Source organism: Scyliorhinus canicula, chromosome 15, assembly GCF_902713615.1.
Source record: "Scyliorhinus canicula chromosome 15, sScyCan1.1, whole genome shotgun sequence".
NCBI classification, from domain to species: domain Eukaryota; kingdom Metazoa; phylum Chordata; class Chondrichthyes; order Carcharhiniformes; family Scyliorhinidae; genus Scyliorhinus; species Scyliorhinus canicula.
Genome location: NC_052160.1, coordinates 45,235,616 through 45,260,323, shown reverse-complemented (window position 1 = coordinate 45,260,323; position 24,708 = coordinate 45,235,616). Strand labels below are relative to the sequence as shown.

The 24,708-nt window shown below is 43.5% G+C and overlaps 1 protein-coding gene across 2 annotated transcripts in view; it reads left to right on the top strand.

Moving 5' to 3' along the window:
• The window catches only part of LOC119979096 (protein outspread-like), a 295,919-nt gene that overhangs the window by 218,396 nt on the left and 52,815 nt on the right, over positions 1-24,708 (top strand). For both annotated transcript variants that reach the window (XM_038821092.1, XM_038821093.1), the window contains exons 8-13: positions 9,344-9,482; positions 11,235-11,351; positions 11,767-11,823; positions 14,464-14,532; positions 15,432-15,521; positions 16,833-16,942. In XM_038821092.1, coding sequence (XP_038677020.1) covers positions 9,344-9,482; positions 11,235-11,351; positions 11,767-11,823; positions 14,464-14,532; positions 15,432-15,521; positions 16,833-16,942 — 582 coding nt within the window. The remainder of the gene's footprint in view (positions 1-9,343; positions 9,483-11,234; positions 11,352-11,766; positions 11,824-14,463; positions 14,533-15,431; positions 15,522-16,832; positions 16,943-24,708) is intronic.

Genomic DNA, 24,708 nt, shown 5'->3' with positions numbered 1-24,708 from the left:
TTCTCGTCCAATTCCCTCAGGCTGGAAAAGCTCCCTTCATATCTCCCATCCTCTCAATCCCTGCTCTCTGCCATCTCCGGAACCCTCCATCCAGCCTCCCAGGGGCAAACCGGTGATTATTGCAGATTTGAGACCAGGCCGAAGCTCCCCCCACTCCCACATGTCTCCTTCGTCGCCCCCAGACTCTCAGGGCTGCTACCACCCCGGGATTGATGGACTACTGTGCCGGCAAGAACGGCAGAGGCGCCGTTACTAATGCCCCCAAACTAGTGCCCTAATAACTAAAGTTCGGCAGCGCCAGCCCGCCCTCCCCCTGACTCCGCTCCAGCATTCCCTTTTTTACTCGCGGGGTCTTATCCGCCCATACAAAGCCAGTGATGACCTTATTGACCCGTTTAAAGAAGGACCGTGGAATAAAGATGGGGAGACACTAAAACACAAACAGGAATCTCAGGAGGACCGTCATTTTCACTGTCTGCGCCCTCCCAGATAGTGACAACGGGAGCGCGTCCCACCTTCGGAAATCGTCCTTCATTTGGTCTACTAGTCGGGTCAGATTTAACTTGTGTAGCCATTCCCATTCCTGCGCCACCTGGATGCCTAGGTATCAAATGTTTCCCCCGACCACCCTAAACGACAGGTCCCCCAATCGCCTCTCCTGCCCCCTTGCCTGGATCACGAACATAGAACATAGAACAGTACAGCACAGTACAGGCCCTTCAGCCCACGATGTTGTGCCGACCATTTATCCTAATCTAAGATCAACCTAATCTACACCCTTTCAATTTACTGCTGTCCATGTGCTTGTCTTAAATTGCTTAAATGTCCCTAATGACTCTGACTCCACCACCTCTGCTGGGAGTGCATTCCAAACAACCAACACTCTTTGTGTAAAGAACCCACCTCTGACATCTCCCCTATACCTTCCTCCAATCACATTAAAATGATGTCCCCTCGTGACGGCCATTTCCGCCCTGGGGAAAAGTCTCTGGCTATCCACTCTATCCATTCCTCTCATCACCTTGTACACATCTATCAAGTCACCTCTCTGCCTTCTTCGCTCGAGTGAGAAAAGCCCTGGCTCCCTCAACCTTTCTTCATAAGACATGTCCTCTAGTTCAGACAGCATCTGGGTAAATTGCCTCTGTACCCTCTCCAAAGCATCCACATCCTTCCTATAATGAGGTGACCAGAACTGGACACAATATTCCAAGTGTGGTCTAACTAGGGTTTTATAAAGCTGCAACAAAACCTCGCGGCTCTTAAACTCAATCTCCCTGTTAATGAAAGCCAACACACCATATGCCTTCTTAACAACCCTATCAACCTGGGTGGGATCTTTGAGGGATCAATGTACGTGGACCCCAAGATCCCTCTGTTCCTCAAAATGAATCACTTCACGTTTATCAAGGTTAAACTCCATCTGCCACTTCTCAGCCCAGCTCTGCATCCTGTCAATGTCCAGTTGTAACCTGCAACAACCCTCAACTCTATCTACAACTCCCCCAATCTTCATGTCATTGGCAAACTTACTAACCCACCCTTCCACTTCCTCATCCAAGTCATTTATAAAAACCACAAAGAGCAGAGGTCCTAGAACAGATCCTTGTGGGACACCAGTGGTCACCGACCTCCAGGCGGAATACTTTCCATCCACTACCACTCGCTGTCTTCTTTCGGCCAGCCAATTCTGTATTCAGACAGCCAAATTTCCCTGTATCCCATGCCCCCTAACTTTCTGAATGAGCCTACCATGGGGAACCTTATCAAAGCCTTACTGAAATGCGTATACATCACATCCATGGCCCGACCTTCATCAATGTGTCTCATCACATCCTCGAAGAATTCAATGAGGCTTGTGAGGCATGACCTGCCCCTCACAAAGCCATGCTGACTATCTTTTATCAAACTATGTTTTTCTAAATAATCATAAATCCTATCTCTCAGAATCCTTTCCAATATTTTGATCATCACAGACATAATGGGTCTGTAATTCCAAGGCATTTCCCTATTCCCTTTCTTGAACAGGGGAACAACATTCACCTCCCTCCAATCATCCGGTACTATGGCAGTGGAGAGTGAGGACGCAAAGATCATCGCCAACGGCGCAGCAATCTCCTCCCTCGCTTCCTGTAGTAACCTTGGGTATATCCCATCAGGTGTTGGGGATTTATCTATCCTGATGCTTTTCAAAATTTCTAGCATATCCTCCTTCTTAATATCAACCCGTTCGAGTCTATTAACCTGGTTCACACTTTTCTCATGAGCAACAAGGTCTCTCTCTCAAGTGAATATTGAAGCAAAATATTCATTTAGGGCCTCCCCTACTTCCTCAGACTCTAGGCACAAGTTCCCTCCACTATCCCTGATCAGCCTTACTCTCACTCTGATCATCCTCTTATTTCTCACATAAGTGTAGAACGCCTTGGGGTTTTCCCTAATCCTTTCTGCCGGGGCTTTTTCATACCCCCTTCTCGCTCTCCTCAGTCCACTTTTGAGTTCCTTCCTGGCTACCTTTTTAACCCTCTAGAGCCGTGCCAGATCCTTGCTTCCTCAACCTTACGTAAGCTTCCTTCTTCCTCTTGACTACAAGCTCCACTTCTCTTGTCATCCAAGACTCCTTCACCTTACCATTCCTTCCTCATCTCAGTGGGATAAAACTATCCAGCACTCGCAGCAAGTGCTCCTTAAACAACCCCCACATTACTGTTGTGCATTTTCCCAAGAACAATTGTTCCCACTTTATGCTCCTCAGCTCCTGTTGAATGGCAGTATAATTTCCCCTCCCCCAAATAAATACCTTCCCATACTGTCTGTTCCTATCCCTCTCCATGATGATGGTAAAGGTTAAGGAGTTGTGGTCACTGTCACAGAAATGCTCTCCCACCGAGACATCTGACACCTGGCCTGGTTCGTTGCCGAGCACCAAGTCCGATATGGCCTCCTCCCTAGTCGGCCTATCTATATATTGAGTCAGGAATCCTTCCTGTACACACCTGACAAAATCTGCTCCATCCAAACTATTTGCACTAAGGAGGTTCCGGTCAATATTAGGGAAGTTGAAGTCACCCATGACAACAATTCTGTTACTTCTACATTTGTCCAAGATCTGCCGCCCAGTCTGTTTCTCAAACATCTCACTTTTCCCCATGTTCAATTTATAACCTGAAAACCGGCCAAATTCCCCCAGAATCCTCATAAGTTCTTCCATCCCTTCCCTTCTAGTGGGTCTGGAACATATAGGAGAAGGTCATCTGCGTAGAGCGAGACTCTCTCTCTCTGCTCTGTGTGTCTGTCCCCGGACCAGCCCCTTGAGGCTCCCAACACAATTGTCAGCGGTTCTATGGCCAGCGCAAACAGCAGTGGGGCGAGTCCCTGACTCTGCCCCAGTGCAGCCTGAAATACCCCGACGTTGACCCCCCCCCCCCCCCCCCCCCCCCCCATTTGCTCCATAAACCCCTTTAGCTCCTTTGCCATTTCTGGCACCCTGCCTGTCCTTGAGCTCGACCGGTCTAGTCCTGGGTCAATGACTGGGTCAAAGTCCCCCCCCCCCCCCCCCCCCCCCCCCCCCCCCCCCCCCCCCCATGACCAACTTGTGCGAAACCAGGTCCGGGATCTTCCCCAACATCCTCTTTATAAACTCCACATCATCCCAATTTGGTTGAAGATTATTTTTCTTAAAAAGAAATCCTGTAAAAATTCAAATTAGGTAACACTCACCAGTCTTCTCCTTTGGTAGTTCCTTGGGTTTGGGGATGATTTGCTTCCATTCTAGCTCGATAGTTTAGGGAAATGGTTTACCTTTTCAGAGATGCTTTGAGAGCATTCCTAAAGTATTTCAGTGGAGCTGTTTTTGAGTGATTTAAAGCCTCAAGACTGGGCATGTTGGTTTGTGGAAAGACATGGCTGTAAGAAGTAGCCTAAGCATCCAGCCTCAGGACATTTTAAAACCTCCAATTTCACTGCTAGGCTAATGGCTTTTCTTTCTTTGCAGCAGCAGAGACACAGCCAGCACTACTGGGCATTTCTCACTCATGTTTAAAAGTGATTCAAAGTCAACCAAGGCAAAACTCCAAATCTTAATTAACTCTTGCTTTGGATGCTTTTGAAAAGATTGATATTTCCTTGAGTATCACACTTTTAACAATGGTGCTGGCCCAACAGGACCCAGTGTTGCATGAAGGAAGTCGATGTGTATTGCACGATGACATGCAAAATGCAATGATGCAAGAAAAAACTCTACACTGGAAATCAGGATTTATATCAAAGAAACAAACACCACTTTATAGCCAATTGACTTAAATTGGGGCGACTTAAAATGAGTACTTTCTGTATACTTATAGAGAAGTTGTGAAAAAAAAAGCATCTTCAGCATCCCATCCCACCATACAGTAGATGCAGTTGTCAATGATGCTTCTAACTTTATCCTACTTCCTTGTTTAAATCCCATTGTTGCTTTCATTTGCCCCATCAAAATCCTAATACAGGTGCCTCTCGAACCCGTTTCTTAAGGTTGTTGTCCCTTTATGCTATAATAGCAGAAATGAACAGAAGATAAATAAATACAGAAGAGAAAGGTAAAGAGGTGTGAGTGTTAGAAGGACAAGAAGACAGAGAGGAAGATATTTATAAATGAAGAAAAGGGTAGTTGAAGAATAAATAGAGTGAAGGAGTAGAGACAGACAAAAGTCCAGGAAGAGAAGGACGAAGAGGAATATACAGTGGAGTAAAGGACGAGTGTAAGTGGAGCAAAAGCGTCACAGCTGAGTGAAATGGGTGTCAGGACATCCTGCCTGATGCACGTTTTGACACCTTTGAGAACATCACATGTAAAGTTGATAGTGATGTAGTTTATTTACTTTCTGGCTATGTTCCACATTTAGTCTTTGTTTTTGCTTCATCAGAGTGAGTTGACAGGCTATCACGCAGTCCCACAATATTTCCCACAGACTGGAGATTTACAGATGATGTTGAATGACCTCAAATGGGGAAGTTAATTATTTGTTTTTTCTGGTTCACTTCTAATTGTCCAGTGCTTTCTTCCAGGTGTTGCCGTTAATCTGCTCTTAGATGTGTTCCCAACGTTGTCGCCTGCTCTCTGCCACGCATCCATTTGATTGCTGATTCTAGAGGACTGATTCTGATTGCTACCTGTCAAAGAAATCAAATCTTCATTTTACAATGCATGATTTTGCTTTGTTTTCAAATTACTATAACTCACCAGTTCAGACTAGTCCACTGTGACGTTCTTTCCAGCCAGTCAGTCTGTACCACATACGTGGAGAGTTTGACAACTTTCAGTTGCTGTGCATTTTGTAAAAATAAAATATAGCTTGTGTCACCAGGGCAAGTAATCATTTCTCACCTCTCCTGTCAATCCATTTAAAAAGTGGCAGGTGGAGGCAAGTCAATGCATCCTCGTAGTGTGCCAGGCTAAGCTTGATACAATTTAAGGTGGTCCACAGGGCGCATGAGACGGTCGCCTGGATGAGCAGGTTCTTTGAGCGGGTGGAGGATAGGTGTGGGTGCTGTGTGGGGGGTCCTGATAACCATGCCCATATGTTTTGGGCAAGTCCGAGGCTGAGGGGTTTCTGGTAGGGGTTTGCTGACATCTCATGTCAGAAGTATTGGGAGTGAGGGTGGTACCGAGTCCAGAGGTGCCGATCTTTGGCGTGTCAGAAGATCCAGGAGCCCAGAGGATGACAGAGGCCGACGTCCTGCCCTCTGCCTCCCTGGTGGCCTGGAGATGGATCCTGCTAGGATGGAGGTACTCGGAACCCCCAAAGTCAAGGGTTAGTGACATGGCGGTGTTTCTCAGACCCGAGAAAATTAAATTCACCTTGAGGGGATCGCTGCAGGGGTTTGCCCGGACCGGGTGGCAACACCGTTCCTTTACTTCTTCGAGAACAATTAAGCTGTCAGCAGGGGGTTGGGGGGAGGCATGGGGGATGAGTAAGATCAGGAAAACCAGTGGAAAGGGGACTGGGGAAGGAAATCCTGTTTATGTAAGCCATGTTGGCTGGGGTTTGTTAATGAAGGTGTGTGTTGGTTACCTTGTTGAAATCTGATGTTTAAAATTGTTAAAATTATAAATGCCTTAATAAAATATTTTCTAAAAAAAAGTGGCAGGTGAACTGTCCCCCAGAAACAGTTACATTTAATTTCAGTTATTGCTCCACAGAGTACTTTGCTACAATCTTACTTACAAATCAGAATTGTTCTTATCTTTCAAACAGGGGGCTAGCATTTTTGACAATGTAACTGAAAGGCCCAGAGCAAAATAATGAGCACTATTGTAAGTGTCTCTCAGAATCGAGGGATAAGGGGAATGAGTGGGAAAGTGGGGTCGAAGCCTAAGATCGACCATGATTATATTGAATGGCAGAGCTGGCTCAATGGCTGTCAGGTCTTCTCTTGTTCCTATTTCTTAAGCTTATGTGCAGGTCATGTGGCATCTGACTAAATTGCAGCAGCAGTCAGCTGACTTATGATACTGATAAGATATTAGAATCTCAGTCAGTGATGGCCTATTAGCATGTAAATATATTATTTCCATAAAACACAGGTAATCAGTAAGAGGTAGAGTCAGATTTAGTCTAAGATCATGCATAGAAAATAGGAGTAGGCCATTCGGCCCTTCGAGTCTGCTCCGCCATTCGATATGATCGTGGCTGATTCTCCAGCTCAACATCATCCACGCATGCTCTCCTTCTACCCTGTGACACCTCTACAGTCCAGAAATCTATTTAATTCCTTCTTAAAGATATTCAGTGACATGGCCTATGCAGCCTTCTTTGGCAGAGGATTCCAGAAGTTCACCACGTGTATTTGGATGAGCCATAACATTCAAGTGCTGAAGTGGGATTAGTGTAGATTTAGAGTATTTTTTGTCGGTGTAGGCTTGATGGGCCTCTTCGATAATGTATGATTCCATGACCCCCCTCTGAGTGAAAACATTTCTCCTCATCTCAGTGTTAAATGGCCTTTTCCTGAGACTGTGACCCCTTGCAATATTGGATAAAGTCCCTTAAAAAGATATTGGCTAATTTAGAATAGCCACCAAAAGAATGAAGGAATAAGTTAGAAAATCTTCACATAGAGGATTGCTAGGATATGAAATGCCTTACAATAAATATCACTGGAAATAAATCCTCAACAGCTTTTGAAAGGAAAGTAAGTAATTGAGAAAGAAAAATGTAACATTTAGAGGGAAAGGACAGGGTGGGTGTGACTAAATAACTGTCTCTTTCAGGAAGTCGGCGCCAGCACAATGGGTTATTATTTTTCTGTGATGTAAAATTCAGTCATACAAGTTGATGGAGCTGCAAGCACAAAATAAAACTGCCTCATGAGATTCATCATACTAAACTCTATTTTAATTATTTTCCCAAAATCCTCAAAACTATGTAATTCCTTACTTCCCTAGGTTTACCTTTCCTCCCACAATCTAGTCTTTTAAAACAATGTATCAATTAATAATGGTTTCCTGATCTCGAGCTCTTTCCAATTTAGAAATATCTGAGTTTTAGATTTTCATCAGTTTCTCACTAATAAAGTAACCCATTTATTTATCTAATACACTGCAAGCATTTTCTTTGTTACCTCCAGACTTGACTACTGGATCTCCCATCTCACTCTACATAAACTTGTACTCATTCAAAACTCTGTTGCACAGGTCTTAATTCACTTCAATTTTCATTCTTCCATTATGCTTATGCTTGCTGACTGACACTAGCTCCCCATCCAACAACACTTCAATTTTAAAATCTGCGTCCTTGATTTCAAATTTTTCCATGGCCTTGTACCTTCCTGTCTGGATTTTCCTCCAACCCTAAAAGTCTTTGAGATCACTACTTTTCTCCCATTCTGGTCTCTCTTTTTAAAAATTTATAGTACCCAATTATTTTTCTAATTAAGAGGCAATTTAGCGTAGCCAATCCATCTACTCTTCACATTTTTGGGTTGTGGGGGCGAAACCCACACAGACACGGGGAGAATGTGCAAACTCCACACGGACAGTGGCCCAAAGCCGGGATCGAACCTGGGACCTGACCGCCGTGAGGCAGCTGTGCTAACCACTAGGCCACCATGCTGCCCTCAATTCTGGTCTCTTGTCCACCTCACATTTTAATCACTGCACCATTGGTGGCCATGTTTTCAGCTGCCTTAGCCCTAAACTCTGCTATTTCCTTTCTAAACCTCTCACCTCCATTAAGATGTTCCTTAAAACCTACCACTTTGATCAAGTGTTTGGTCCTTTGTCCTAACTTTTCCTTCATGGGTTTGTTTTCAAATAACGTCAGAAATGTTTTCATTGGTATCGCTCTTGTTAAGCGCCTTGGGATGCTTAACTATGTTAAATGCACGTATAAATGTATATTGTTATTGATATGAATCTGCATTGAATCACCAGGCTGCAGAATTTGGCAGTAAATTTAGGAATAAATCAAATTTCTGACTGGCTGAGTGAACAGTGTATTACTCTTAACTGTGCAATATGGTGATGTTTAACATGCTCAGAAATCAACTATGTTTAATGCTGTCTTTTCCATAATGCTGTCTATTTCATTGTAAATCACATTTAACATCAGATAATTGAAAGCATTACGTTCTGATAATTAATAATTGAAGATGAATCATATATTAGAATAACAAAACTTTATGTTACCTAATGCAGCAGTGAGGTCCATTGTAGCCAGGTTAAGGATACAGTTAATATATATCATGAACTCAGTTCTTCTGTTGCTCATAGGTTAGATTTTCTAAACCAGCTTTATGTATTTATTTATTTATTTATTTATGGATATATTTCCATGTCCTATTTTCTGAAACTATCCAAATAAAATGTGGCTCAGTCATGTGCTTTATTCGGGATGCATCATTTATCTAATTTGTTTTAATATTAAGTATATTAATTCCGTGTGATCGGACATGCAGCAAATTCACATTCAAAAAATTGTCTAACCCTCCAAAAATAATAGATTGGAAATAAAAACACAACATTATAGTTGACCAGCAGTGGATTACTAAACTCTAGGTAACAAAATTCTGACTAATACTATTATACATAGATTTCAAATTTCATCAGACTTGGTGCATCTTCTAAAGAAAATAGGTTTCTTTAAATATATGCAACATAGATGAAGCTATTAATATTAATAAGCTTCCCAATATTTCTAATACTTCCTAGCCCCACCCCTTAAATTGCCAATTGCTATCATTGCAACTGTAGACAGGTTGAATGATTTGAAGGTTGTACTAACTTCATCACTTAAAGTATGAAGATACCGGACTGCTTACTATAGATGTTTCATGTGACCAGACTTCCCATGTTTTCTTATAGGAGGTCACAGGTTATTGAACAGTTTGAGGCCCTGGAGATTGAACAAGACCAGCAGATGGCATCTAGTTGTTCTGAGTCTAACATTTACAACAAAAGGTGTCGAGGTCGAAATGAGAAGAGGTCCTATCCAAGGAAAAGAGTAAGCTAATGTAGTGACAGTTTCTCTGATGGAGGTAATCATGTCAGCTCAGGACATCGTTGTGAGTTCTTCAAAGCAATGTCTAAGACCCAACATCTTTAGCTGCTTCATCATCTGCTCTCCCCTCGCTGTTTTAAACTGTGATCCTCTCCTCTCACTGTTTTGAACTGTGAACCTCTTGGCTCCCTTCTCGCTGTTTTAAACACTGAAACTACCGGCTCTTCTCTCTGCTTTAAACACTGAAACTCCCGGCTCTCTTGCTATTTTAAACGCTTAAAGTCCTGGCTGTCCTCTCGCTGTTTTAAGGATGCTGGGGGGGGGGGGGGGGGGGGGGGGGGGGGGGGGGGGGGGGCTGGTCCCCGGGTGCATGGAGATTTGAGGATGGGGGCTGGTCCCCGGGTGCATGGAGATTTGAGGATGGGCTGGTCCCCGGGTGCATGGAGATTTGAGGATGGGCTGGTCCCCGGGTGCATGGAGATTTGAGGATGGGCTGGTCCCCGGGTGCATGGAGATTTGAGGATGGGCTGGTCCCCGGGTGCATGGAGATTTGAGGATGGGCTGAGCGATATTCTTAGTAGATATCCTGGGTTTTTTTTCCCCTCAATGGGGTAGGTGTGATTCCCTCCTTATTGACTGGCACTCTTCCTCGTTGGTGTGTCGTAGAAAGCTGCTCGAGAGGTTGGAGGTGTAGGTTGGACACGGATTGCCTGTTCCATTTTCCCCCGCTTTTTTTTGTTTATGGTATTATTTTGCAACTTTGGTCTGTGAATTTGTAAAACATAAAATGCACCTTAAAAGAAGGTGGCTCACCACCACCTCAAGTGCTATTAAGGATGAGCAATAAATGCTGCAATTGCCAGTGATGCTCACATTCCATGAATTAAATATTAAAAATTAATTTATAATTGTCATGTTTCACAATACAGGAGCGCATTCACCCATTGAAACTATATTGGCTTTCTGAATGTTATGCATGGCCCTGTATTCCTGTCCTTTCCCCAATTTCTAGTACAACCTGTTCTTTCCAAGTCCACAACAGATTAGTCCATTCCTTTCAAGACTAACTGGGCTGGGAATTGGTGTCTCAATTGGCTTGAGCACTGCCCATTTATCTTATTAGCATTTATAGGCAAATGCCCTCTACCGAGTAACCAATTTTATTTGATTCCTGCCTTACATTAGAACATAGAACATAGAACATAGAACAGTACAGAACAGAACAGGCCCTTCGGCCCTCAATGTTGTGCCGAGCCATGATCACCCTACTCAAACCCACATATCCACCCTATACCCGTAACCCAACAACCCCCCCTTAACCTTACTTTTATTAGGACACTACGGGCAATTTAGCATGGCCAATCCACCTAACCCGCACATCTTTGGACTGTGGGAGGAAACCGGAGCACCCGGAGGAAACCCACGCACACAGGGGGAGGACGTGCAGACTCCACACAGACAGTGACCCAGCCGGGAATCGAACCTGGGACCCTGGAGCTGTGAAGCATTTATGCTAACCACCATGCTACCCTGCTGCCCCAAAATATACTCATTCGCAGGTCCGTTTTCTTGTCAGCCTCTCGGTGAGACTACAAAAGCACCCTTTCTGCAATTCTGAAACATTGTGCCAAGTTTTTGACATGAAGCCCACAGATTAAATGTACTTTTAGATTAATTTGGTTATTAACTGACTGTTGGAATGGCTTTGATTTAAGAAATTAATGACCTTTGGTTATTTGCTGGTTGCTACTGCAGGATGTTATGTCGGAGTCAGACCAAATCAGCTCTGCTCCAGACATTTCGGCAATGTCTCTCCCACAATATCGCAGGGCAAAGTCACTCGACAGAAGGGCAACTGAATCAACAGTAACGGTAAGCAGACCTACAAATTCAGGATTGGGAGGATAAATAAAGGAACAAAAGAGGCAAAATGCAAGAACCTCCAGATAGGGGAGGGAAGAGCTCATGTGCAGGGGGAAAGGAAGAAGACACAAGCTGGAGGAAGGGCAGCATGACTGTTGGGGTGTAAGTGAAACAATTAGTTGTCATTATAACATTAAAGCAAATAATTCAATCTCGTCAAGTAATTTTGTAGCTGTCCATAGGTATAAATCTGTCTTATCTCGCACGATGTACATCTCTGTATCATCTTGCTCTATGTTTGTCAGTGCATGCCTCCACCTATTCTTGCTCTGAGGACATAGCAGAGTTTATTTTTACTCATGGTTTTATGTTCTTTGATTGGTTATGCTGTTGTCTCCCATCTCTGGTTATTTCCTCCTTTTAGCCAGACCTGCTGAATTTTAAGAAGGGCTGGATGACAAAACTCTCAGCAGATGGTCAGGTATGTTGCTCGTTATGCTCTCCTTAATTTGCTCTGTTTTAATTATGCTAGCTCAAGAGTCGGCAGGTATCCTTTCGATACCGACACAAGGTTCAAAACCGAATACTGATCAAAGACTCAATACACCAGTTAGTAAGATTGAAATCAATGCACATTTATTTACACACACAGTCAATTATACTCATGCACAAACTCTACTCACTAAACTATCACTACTACTAAAAGCCTATACTTAGCTTCGGGTGCCCACTCAGTCAGAGGAACAATGTTCGTTGTCCGGTTCTGAGGCTGCTGGCATCGAACTTGCATAGAATAATAGCTAGGAGCGTCTATCCCGTAGCGTGCGTTAACTCTGGACTTACTTGTTTTGGTGGTAGGCGGGTCTCTCGTCGCTGAGTGCCAAGGCCAAGAAGAAGAGGCCGATTCTGTCTTGGGGGCTCCTCTTTATACCCCAAAGGGGCTTCGCGCTCTTTCAGGCGGGCCTTGAACTTGGCCCCAATTAACTGGACCATATCCTAATCATCTGTATTGATTTTCTCCAATAAAGGGGTGGCTGCCTGATCGCTGGGCGGGCCCTAGGTGACCGTTGGCCTGTTTTTGTTTTAGTCTCCACTGGCGCCAGGGTGTCTGCTTTGGTATCGTTTGCTTAAATGTTTCTCTTTTGTCCCCGGAGATGGCTCATTAATATGCTAATGGCTTTGCAGTATCGGTCTTGTCTGGGAGCTGCAAACTCCAATCCACAGACAAACCTTGCACTTGCCTGCTTTCTTAGCATTGTCCAATTTTTCCCTTCATTCTCTGCAAGTGTCCATTTTGTAATCGGGACGTGGCCACCCCAGGTGGCTACAGGTAAGAAACGGATACCGAATGTGTGATAATAGTTCCCTCATTTCTATTTGAAGGACCACACTACAAGCACTCATTGGTACGTATCAATTCCAACTCTGTCTGCATCAAATCTGTTTTCAACTACATGTAATTAGTCTTCAAAAATGCTGCTATGTCATTTCAGCGCACCATCACAATCATGCATTGCCTGGTATTTTATTCTCATATACTTAACATGGAATTTTAGAAATACTGCACAAAAATTGCATGAAAAATGTCAATGTTGGGGAAATGCTAAAACCAAATAAGATATTGAAGATATCAAATTTAGGAGAATATACCCTCCGATCCGAGACCTGGGTGACCCAGAAGGGACACAATTAGTCATTTTTAGTTACACCTTACACATTAACCTTTGCGATAGTTATTCAATTGTATCAAGATGGATTATATTATTAGTGGGAAGAAATTATTAATGTTGTCCATCAGAGACCTGATTGAGGTGTATAAAATTATGAGAGCATCGATAGGGTGGATAGAAAGGTACTTTTCTCCTTATGGAGGGGTCAGTAACCATGGGGCATAGATTTAAGATAATGAGGAGATGTGAGGAAAAACATTTTCAGCCTCAGAAGGTGGTGGGAATCTGGAACTCACTGCCTGAAAGGGTGGTAGAGACATGAGCCCTCATAACTTTTAAGAAGTTTTTAGATGAGCACTTGAAATACCATTGCATATAAGGCTACGGACCAAGTGCTGGAAAATGGGATTAAAATAGTTAGGTGCTTGATGGTCCGAAGGACCTCTTTCTGTGCTGTAAAATTCTATGACTATATGACTTGTGCGATACACCTTCTAACAAAGTCAAATAGCTGACATTAGTCAAATCCACAAAAACTCATCTAGGTGACAAAGATATTTCAGAGCTGGGTGCTGTTCCCAGGGTTGGTAGTGATCTCCGTTGTGTGTCCTCCAGATTTGTGCAGCTGGTAGTGAACTGTTTGAAAACTAAAGAACTATTTGAAAAGCATTTCAAATTAAACTGTACATTTCCTCATCTGTAAATTCCTCCCATTCCTATTCTTTTTGCTTGCAGTTTATGCCAATGTTTTGCATTCATCCGTGTCGTCAGCATGAAAATAAAAGACTGCAGGTGCTGGAAATCTGAAATAAAAACAAAGTGCTGGAAATATTCAGCAGGTCTGGGAGCACTGGTGGAGAGAGAAACCGAGTCAATGTTTTGAATCGAATGACTCTTCTTCAGAACTAGAATGTTCTAAAAAGGGTTATATTTTACCCAAAGCATTAACTCTGGCTCTTTTAAGCACACTGTGGTCATCTGCAAAATGAAATAAATGTTGCGTAAAGCACCTTCTGATACACACACTCATGCCTTAATCCTAAATAAAATTTTTGCAGGTAGAGTTTTATATCCAGTAATGGGTGCCATATGCCATATAGATTTTGTAGGAAATCCAGTTTGATGATATTAACCCTTTGAGAGCTGATGCTCCTGTATTTTTCAAACCTGTACTCCTGTTCCTTCGGCCCTTGATATCTCTGATTTGACTCCCATACCCAACATTGATACAAAATCATAAAGTAAAATTAAAAGCAATCTCGCTTTAGCAGCAAGGAACACAGGGACAGTTGTCGAGGGCTCCGTTCTTATACCCTTACTGTGTAATATGAAACAGTTGCCTACATAGGAACAGCATGATATGAAAGAAAGAAATGGTTGAATGTTGGTGAGGCTTTCTAGGTAGGTGTGCCAATAAAAGAGTATCAGTGACATATTCTATTTTCTTTCAGTGGAAGAAGCATTGGTTTGTTCTGACTGACCAGTACCTGAAATATTACCGGGATTCTGCAGCAGAGGAGGTGAGTGTCACAACCATAGCCTTGAAGACTAGGTTGGTTGGTTGGTGAGAAACTGCTGATATTTATGGCAGTATTGGTGTTTTCTTTCAGCTCCAGCCCAAACGTCTCTCTTTATTCTTCTTGAACGCACTGACTCATATCAAAATTCAACAATACTACACTAAATGGCATTCTTAATCTGTGATGCCAAACAGTGACTGCTAGCATGGTATTCAGCCAAAGGTGGAATTGATTAATTAACCACTAAAGGTTAAGTGTTGATTCATCCCTGTTGTTCACACTCGTACATGTCATAGCAAAATGTCAGGAGTGAGAACCTTGGTTAAATTGTTGCTCTGAAGCAACTGAAGCATCATTTCACTACAACAGCTGAGATCCACTCACATTACACACTCTGTAGACCAAATTAGGACTTCTGGTCGGCAAGGCTTAGTACATTGGGGAGGTGCATGCTGTCAATTGGTAGACAAGGCTGTGTAACACCAATGAGGGTAGATCAATTCTTTTGAATATGTTTTTGTTATTTTGGAGTGACAATATTGCTGTTATAACGGAAGTAGAGGTACTTTGACTCTGAGGGATGTATTACGTTTGTGGCAGTCAGGCTTATGTATTAATAGCATTAGTTGTGATGAGAGTCTCACAGGGAAATACTTAATAGCAAGTATGTCTGTACAGCATAGCCAACAAATCCAGTATCCTGCAATATATACACTGCAGCCGAGTAGTAATTGGATATTGCCCTAGTGGTACCATCTACCATTCATTAGTTTGCAAGACAATATCATATATTGGGTTTTCAAGATTCAGCCGAACTGAACTGTGCTATTTAACTGACGTTGGCTGCTACAGATCTCTGTCCATATCTTACGTAAGCTTCTCCATCTTTGTTTCCACAGGCAGTGGATTTAGATGGCGAGATTGATCTAAGTAGCTGCTACGATGTGACTGAATACGAAGTGCAGAGGAACTATGGATTTCAGATCCATGTAAGTATAGCTTTCACCTGAAATTATATTCCAGAATAAATACATGAAATGGAGAAATGACTCTATATCGCCAGATTATTCAAGCTTTTATTGGATTGAATCAGGAGCATTTAGTCCCCTGCCTGTAGACTGGGCCTGTATGTGTTGGGCCCTACTATCTTTGTCAATCCTCAAGCTTGTTCTATTTTTGGTGTAGAAATTATACGTTAATAGGTGCCGATATTCCTTCTGTTCGAGTGCAGAATTTTGAATTTTTAAAAATAAATTTAGAGTACCCAATTAATTTTTTTCCAATTAAGGGGTAATTTAGCGTGGCCGATCCACCTACCCTGCACATCTTTGGGTTGTGGGCCGAAACCCGCGCAAACATGGGGAGAATGTGCAAGCTGTGCAAGCTCCACACAGACAGTGACCCAGAGCCGGGATCAAACCTGGGACCTCGGCGCCATGAGACAGCGGTGCAACCATGCCTCCCACCATGCTGCCCTTGAAGTTTTATTAATGGTTAAATTGGCAACAGGTGACCAAGAATAATTTTGAAACTCAAAATATGATTTGAAACCGTCGAGCTTTGTTCTTCTTTTCGAGGTCAACCTTAATTTATTTCAGCATATAATTCTCTTACATATAAACTGTAATTTTATGGGGTTTTTAAATTCATTCATGGGAGTGGGTGTCATTGACAAGGCCAGCGTTTATTGTCCATCTCTAAATTTCCGTTGGCAAGGTGGCACAGTGGTTAGCACTGCTGCTTCACATCGCCAGGGACCTGGCTTTGATTCCCGATCCTGGGTGACTGTGTGGCATTTTCATGTTCTCCCCTTGACTGCCTGGGTTTCTCTCCCACAGTCCAAAGATATGCAGGTTAGATGGATTATTCTAAATTGCCCCTTAATATCCAAAAGGTTAGGTGAGGTTACGGGGACAGGGCGGAGGGGAGTGGGCCTAGGTAGGGTGCTCTTTCGGAAGGTGGGTGGACTCAATAGGCTGAATGGCCTCATTCTCCACCGTAGGGATTCTATAATGGTGAGATACTCTGCAGTCCATGTTGTGTAGGTACATCCACAGTGCTGTTAGGGAAGGTCTAGAACCATCTGAGCCCGAATTGAAATTCCAGCCTTTAATTATCTCCCAGTTTTCTATATGAAACCTAACCAAACTTGTGTTTAGATTCAAGTCTATTACACCCAATTATGCATTATTCTGTTATGTATCCCCTCTAACGCGATTGCTGTACAGTTTTCATTCTGTGTTTGTATTTTATGTTGCACTGTATTTAGTAAATTTTCTTTCTTGCGAACTGTGATCTAGACGAACGCGCAGCTATACATGCTGTCTGCCATGACATCAGGGATTCGCAGGAATTGGATCCAAGCGATAATGAAAAATATACATCCTGCCACTACGCCTGATGTCACCAGGTAGGTACACAGAGAGTTTGAGTGACCTTTGCATAATATCTGAAAAATATTGGCAGCTGGAGCCCTTGGTGGTGCTCTTAAATTAAACTGAAGCATGAAACAGATTCTGATGCAGTAATCACTATAAATACAGAGTCAGTCATACCGTAATGGAGTTAACCCTGATTGATTACACCCTATTCCATGTTCTACCCTCTGTAACCTTGGGGTTATCCAAAACATGCACCAAACACATTCACCCATGCTTGCTGACCTACACTGGCTACCCTTTACAAAATGCCACTCTTTTAAAATTTCCATTCTTGTTATCAAACCCCTCAATGGCCTTGCCCCTCCCTTTCTCTGTAATCTTCTCCAGCCCAAACAATCGTCTGAGATATATATGCTCCTCTGATTCTAGCCTGTTCAGCAATCTTGCTTTTAATTCATCCACTATAGGTGGCTGTGCCTTCATCTACCTAGACCCTATAGCTCTGGAATTCTTCCCTTCAACCCCTCTGCCTCTCTTATCTCACTGTCTTCCTTTGAGGCACTTCTTAAAACCTGCCTCTTTCACCAAGCTTTTAGTCATCTGTCCTAATATCTCCATATATGACTCAATGTCATATTTTGTTTTCTAACAGCAGTGTCTCACGACATTTTAGAATGTTAAAAGGAGGGGCGGCACGATGTCATAGTGGTTAGCACTGCTGCCCATGGCGCTGAGGATCAGGGTTCAATCCCGGCCCCGGGTCTCTGTCCATGTGGAGTTTGCACATTCTCCCCATTTCTGCGTGGGTTTAATCCCCACAACACAAAGATGTGCAGGGTAGGTGGATTGGCCATGCTGAATTGCCCCTTAATTGGAAAAAAAATGATTGGGTACTATAAATTTATTTTTAAAAAATAAATAAAAATGAGACCCCTGCTTTTTTCTTCCTGTCACTGTGAAGAGCTTCTTACTGATTTTAATTTAAAAAAGGATTGGTCGAAATCCAGAGTACAGGACACCAGAAAAGTTAAATGGAAAAGGCTATGGCAAGCTAAATCAAGAAATATGTTGCAGACAAGGATTCAGTGCTCGATTTCATCTAGTTTGTAAAGCAAGACAAGCATTTGACTGGAGGGACAATCATTTGGTAAGTAGTGAATGGAAGAGATTGTGACATAGTATTCAGGAGAAGGCAATAGAACAAGTGCTGTGAGAAAGTTGATGGAGTCGAAGGGAATAATCATTAAAAAAAATAATGCTGCATGATAAGCAAATTAAGTCATTGCTATGAAGGGAAGGGGGACAGGCACAGAGTTCTGAGAAACCACTGAGTTAAAGGAAAAATTGTCAGAGGATGCGCCATTAACAAGCACAGAGAGGCCTGAAAGCAAGCTGAACAGGCACAAACAAAACTTAACTGGGAGCCTGTTCAGAAGCTGTGGTGCCAGTCTTCGTCAAAGGTTTTGAAACGGTTCATAGTCATAGCAAATGGCTCAAAGAACAGAGTTCCTAAGGTCCAAAAGCAATGTGACCAGTGGAATAGTCATGGCATAAACTACTCAACTGTTCACGAGTTAAGACTAGAACCTTCAAGGTGATTAATTATTTTGGAAGTCAACACAGTTTCTCTGACTTTTTGAATCCTTATCACCCTTCCCAGGTCATCCGGCAACATTTAGAGGTGGGTATTCAAGGAATGCTAACTAATATAACATAGAACTTTTCCACATATTAAGATACGTTTGATAAACACATGGCCATTTCCTCATTTGTACGGCTCTTCTGATTTCAATTTCTGACATTTAATCGATTTGTGCTTCTAACTCTGCAGCTGTTTATGAATCTTTGATTTTTTTAAATGCAAAACAGGAAGAGCTTTCCTCTGAAAATGTCTGTGCTGAAGGAAAGGTTGGAGCTACAGTCTGTCTGTCATTTTGTTGTTTGTGATTAGCAGCATGGGTCATGTCATTTTCATGTTCATTGTAAATATTTCCCAATTTCATCTTCCCAGTCCTCATCAAAGGGAAAATGTGTTCACAGAATTGATACTGTGCAGGAGGCCATTTGGCACATTTTGTTTGCTCTGGCTTTCCAAATGAACATCATGACTTAGTGCCATTTCCCTACCTCTTCCTCATACCCCTGCACATTGTTTCTATTCAAATAATCATCTAATGCCGTCTTGAATGCCTCGATTGAACCTGCCTCCACCACACTTCCAGGCAGTTCATTCCAGACCTGAATCACTTGTGTGAAAAAGATTTTTCTCACCTCATATTTGCTTCTTTTGCAAGACACTTTCAATCTGTGCTCTCTCATTCTTGATACTTTTTTTTTTAGAAAATATTTTATTCAAGGCATTTTCACATGTACACACACAAACTCAGAAGTACAACAAAGCAACCACACCCCGCCTGACCCCAACCCCCCACCACATCTCTCCTTCCCCATTTTAACCCCCTAATTCCCCCCCCCCTCCCCCCGGCTTTGCTGACCCCTCAATCCTCCTTAAAGAAATCGATAAATGGCTTCCACCTCTGTGTGAATCCCTCTGGCGATTCTCTCAGAGCAAACTTGACCTTCTCCAGCCTCAGAAATTTCTTCAGCCAGAGGCTGGTGAATCTGTGGAACTCTTTGCTGCAGAAGGCTGTGGAGGCTAAATCACTGAGTATCTTTAAGACAGAGATAGGTTCTTGATTAATAAGGGGATCAGGGGATATGGGAAAAGGCAGGAGAATGGAGATGAGACAAATATAATTCATGATTGAATGGCGGAGGAGACTCGATGGGCCGAGTGACCTAATTCAGCTCCCATGTCATATGGAGTCCCAAACCTGCAGGTACCTAAAGCCATTCCCTCTCGGCAACTCATACACTTCCTCCAGGTCCTCTTGCACGCTATAAAACAAGTCATCAAAGCACTCAATCCCCGCCTGTCGCTGGCCCCTATACCTTGCATCCACCCCTCCACTGCAAACCTGTGATTATTACAGATCGGCACCCACACTGAGGCACCCTCCAGCCCCAAATGCTGCCTCCACTGCTGCCACAACCTTAGGGCTTATGAAGTATCTGGTCGGTGAGAACGGTAAAGGTGTCAACAACAAAGCCCTCAAACATGTACCCCTACATGATGCTGCCTCCACCTACCCCCACCGACCCCTCTCCCATGGCCCATTTCCTTACCATAGCAATGTTCGCCACCCAGTGACAATTCATGTTCCACAACACCAGCATCCCACCCCCAGCTCTTATTCTTGATCCTTTTACAAGCAGGGACAATTTCTCTCTATCCACTGTCAGTCCCCTCATGATGTTGAACATCACTATCAAATCTCTTCGCCACAACAACTGTTTATAAATAAGAGAAAAGCCAATAAAAAGATTTTTTTTGAAATCTCCTCTTCGCCTTCCTCTCTCCAAGGAAAACTGTCACAAACTCTCCAATCTATCATCATAACTTAAATTTTTCATCCCTATAGCTATTCTTGTAAACCTCTTCTGCACTCTCTCCAATGAGTTCAAATCCTTCCTATGATGCAGCACCCAGGACTGTACACAATATTCCAGTTGAGGTCTAACTAGTGTCTTGTATAAATTCAGCCAAACCTCCTTACTCGTGTACTCTATACCCCTATTAATAAAGTCAAGAATGAGGGCAGTACGGTGGCGCAGTGGGTTAGCCCTGTTGCCTCACGGCGCCGAGGTCCCAGGTTCGATCCATGTTCTGGGTCCCTGTCCGTGTGGAGTTTGCACATTCTCCCCGTGTTTGTATGGGTTTCGCCCCACAACCCATAGATGTGCAGGGTAGGTGGATTGGCCACGCTAAATTCCCGCTTAATTGGAAAATATGAATTGGCCACTCTAAATTAAAATAAATAAATAAACTCAAGAATACCATATGCTTTATTAACTCTACATCTGTCCTGCCACCTTCAATGATCTATGCTATATGCTGCCTCTGCTCTTGCACCCCTTTAAAAAAAACCTTTATTTTATATTGTCTCTCCATGTTCTTCCTGCCAAAATGCATCACCTCACACTTCTCCATATTGAACTTCATCAGCACACTCCACCAACTAGTCTATGTCCTTTAGAAGTTCTACAATGTCCTCCTCAAAGTTTTCAATACCACATTGAAATTGTCCTCTGCACACCAAGATCTAGATCATTAATATATATCAGGAAAAGCATGGGTCCAACAGCCGGAAAAATATCCATTGGCTGTTATCCCCTGCTTCCCATTATTCTGCCAATTTTGTATCCATATTGGTACTATCCCTTTTATTTCATGTTGTTGCTCTCTACCCTCCCCCCAGTACTAAAACAGCCTAAACCAAAAGTCATGGTGAATCATTGTGATCATGGTGCATATAGAAGTTGTTGTATTTGTTACTTTCCCTCTTCAATCGCTGTTCAGCCTTTGACACAGTCAACCACATCACCCTTCTTCAATGTTTTTGCTGATGTTTTTTCGATTCCATCTGGCAATCCGACTATCCTCCGGTTTTGATGCCTGTGCCCCCTCCAGTATTGTTATCTCTGCCTCCAAAGAGACAAGCCAGTCGCTTCTCCACCCTTTCCATTGCCCACGAAGAGGAGCTACTGCTACCTCAATCGCCTTGGACAGGTCCTCCCACATCTTATGCCTATGCTTTTAAATTCACCAACAATGAACTCCATTCAGTGGTTAGCACTGGTGCCTCACAGCGCCGTGGACCCAGTTTGATCCCGGCCCCAGGTCACTGTCTGTGTGGAGTTTGCGCATTCTCCTCGTGTCTGCATGGATCTCATCCCCACAGCCCAAAAAGATGTGCAGGGAAGGTGAATTAGCCATGGTAAATTGCCCCTTAATTGTAAAAAAAAAAGAATTAGGTACTCTAAATTTATTTTTAAAAAAAACAATGAATCCCATTAACTGCTCCGTTGGCATGCGGGCAAGCACAGTGACACCGAGGTCCACCATAATTCCCTTTGTTGCGCCACGAGGGTCTTCCAAATCTTGAATGGGGGCTTTGTTCAATTTTAACCTTGTATTGTAGCCCGCTGACATCCTACATCAGAGGAGAAACCAACAAACATCACTTGCTTTGTTCTACTCACCACCAAATCAGTTGTTTACTGGGTAGAAAGGGCCAAAAACCAAGTCTCCAAGCAGGATCCGCCGATCAACTCATGGCTGCCACCGAAAGTCCAAAGCGGCCCACGTAATTGGCACACCATCCACCATCTTCAACATTCACTCCCTTCACCACTGACCTGGTGCCAGTATATTTGCAAGTATCATAGCATCCGCATTTAAAAGCAAAATAGGTCGATACGCTCCACGTTCCATAGCGTCCTTGTCCTTCTTCAGGATCAGGGAAATAGAGACCTGCGCAAGTGTAATTGGTGATGAATGGCAGGTCAAGGAGTCATTAAACATATCTAAATGATTCCAGGGTTTAACTCCCACAACCCAAAGATGTGCAGGTTAGGTGGATTGGCTACACTAAATTGCCCCTTAATTGGAAAAAAAATATTTGGGTACTCTAAAATTTTTTTTAAAAACCTAAAAAATAAAATGATTCCAGGGATGGCGTGACTGATGTATAGGAGAGATTGACTAGGTTAGGATTGTTTTCGCTGGAGTTCAGACGAATGAGGGGGGGGATCTCATAGAGACTTATAAAGTTCTAGCAGGACTAGACAGGGTTCGATGTAGGGAGGATGTTCCCAGTGGTAGGTGTGTCCAGAACCAGGCGTCACAGTCTGAGGACTCGGAGGTAGACTATTTAGGACAGAGATGTGGAGACATTTCTTCAACCAACGAGTGGTGAGCCTGTGGAATTCATTACCACAGGAAATACTTTAGGCTAAGACATTGAATACATTCAAAAGGCGGCTAGATATGGCACTTGAGGCAAATGGGACAAAGGGTTATGGGGAGAAAGCAGAATTTGGCTATTGAGTTGAACGATCAGCCATGATCGTGACGAATAGTGGAGCAGGCTCGAAGGACCGAATGGCCTCCTCCTGTTTCTATCTCCTATGTCCCGCAAACTTCTTGCAGAACTCAATGGGAAGCCATCAGGCCAGGAGCTTTACCCAACTGCAACAGTCCAATACATTTCCTAATCTCCTCTGGGCCCAACGGGGATTCCAACTCTTCCCAGCTCTCCACCACAGAGATGGATATCCCATCCAAAAACTCCACAGGAGGCTCAAATCTACAAAGATCCCGATAAAATGTTACAAAAGCCGCATTGATCTTAAGCGCGTGCCGATGGGTCCACCTCAAGGATAGAGTTCACCAGCCTCTGCCGCTCCATCTTCGCAGTCCTTTCAATGGGAAATTATCTCCCCCTAATAATCACCACAAGGGATTCCCACACGTAGAGGGTGAGATAAACTCAATTTTATTAAGTTTAATATATTTCCCAATGGTGTGGACATGCAATTGCAAAATCTTTTGTCTGCTAATGGTGGGGTTTCCAATCTCCATGGCAGACGTTGGGATGGGCTAAACTCCAGTGCCAAATCCACATAATGTGGGACATGATTTGAAACCACAATTGCCAAGTACCCCCACCTCCACAGAAGGGAGATCTATCTATCACAAAAAAATTCAATGGGTAAATATATCTGGTGGATATGGGAGAAAACAGAAAAATCTTTATCACCTGGGTGTAAAAACCCCCCACATATCTCCCCCCCCCCCCCCCCCCCCCCCCCCCATCTGCTCCATGAAAACCAACAACGCCTTTGCTACCCCTGTAGCAAAGTCAGAGATTTGGGCATGGAATGATCCATTCTGGGATCCAGTACACAGTTTAAGTCACCCTCCCCATGATTTAACTGATGTGAGTCCAAATTAGGGATGTAGGCTAGCAGCTTTTAATGAAACCTGTATCATCCCAGTTTAGAGCGTTTACGTTAAACAGGATCTCTGTGGTGCCCGCCAAAAATCCTACAAATAATAACAAGTGCACTATTGGAGTCCGCCAAGATCTTAGCGGCAGAAAATTGAACCCTATTATTGATTAAAATTGCCACGTCCCGGGCCCTCCCATCAAAGCCCGAAAGAAAAACTTGTCCCACCCAATCCCTCTGCAAGATTGTTTGGCCTCTGACCCACAAATGAGTCTCCTGCAGAAACACCACATCAGCATTCAAACTTTCACTCAAATACACTCAACCTTTTCACTGGGCCATTCAACCCTGATGCGACCATCAATTCACTCGGAAACTCGAGTCGAAGTAAACACTGGTTTTAATCAGCTTACAACTTTGCCTGCCTGCGACTGGTACATTACTGAAGGCGGTCCCGCAGGTCAGCTGCTCTTATACTTCCTATAAGGGGCGGAGCCATGGGCGGAGCCCGTAAATGCTCCACATCTCCCCCTGTGGGTGAAGCCACACAGTGGCCCATAGATGGAGCCCACAGGGTTAATGGCATAGCATAATGCAACACAGTATACTGGTGAATTAATAGTGCTTATACATTCACCACAAACCCCCTGACATTCCAGGTGGCCAAACAAAATGGGGGCTTCCCACACCCCCTCAATTCAGAGTCAGCTATTTCCCCCAGAGGGCTTAGCCAACAGCTACATAGAAAGTACAGCAAACAGACTCACCCAAGATGGCCACTAACAAGACTAAACAAAGAAAAATTTGCAATCTCCATCAGCAAACTACCCCTGCCCTCACCCCTTCTGCCCCATTCTCGAACAATACCACACCCAAATGTACACATTTTAAAACGGTAAGGCGAATAAAAACCACAAACCTACTTCTAATAAGTCTAACTCCC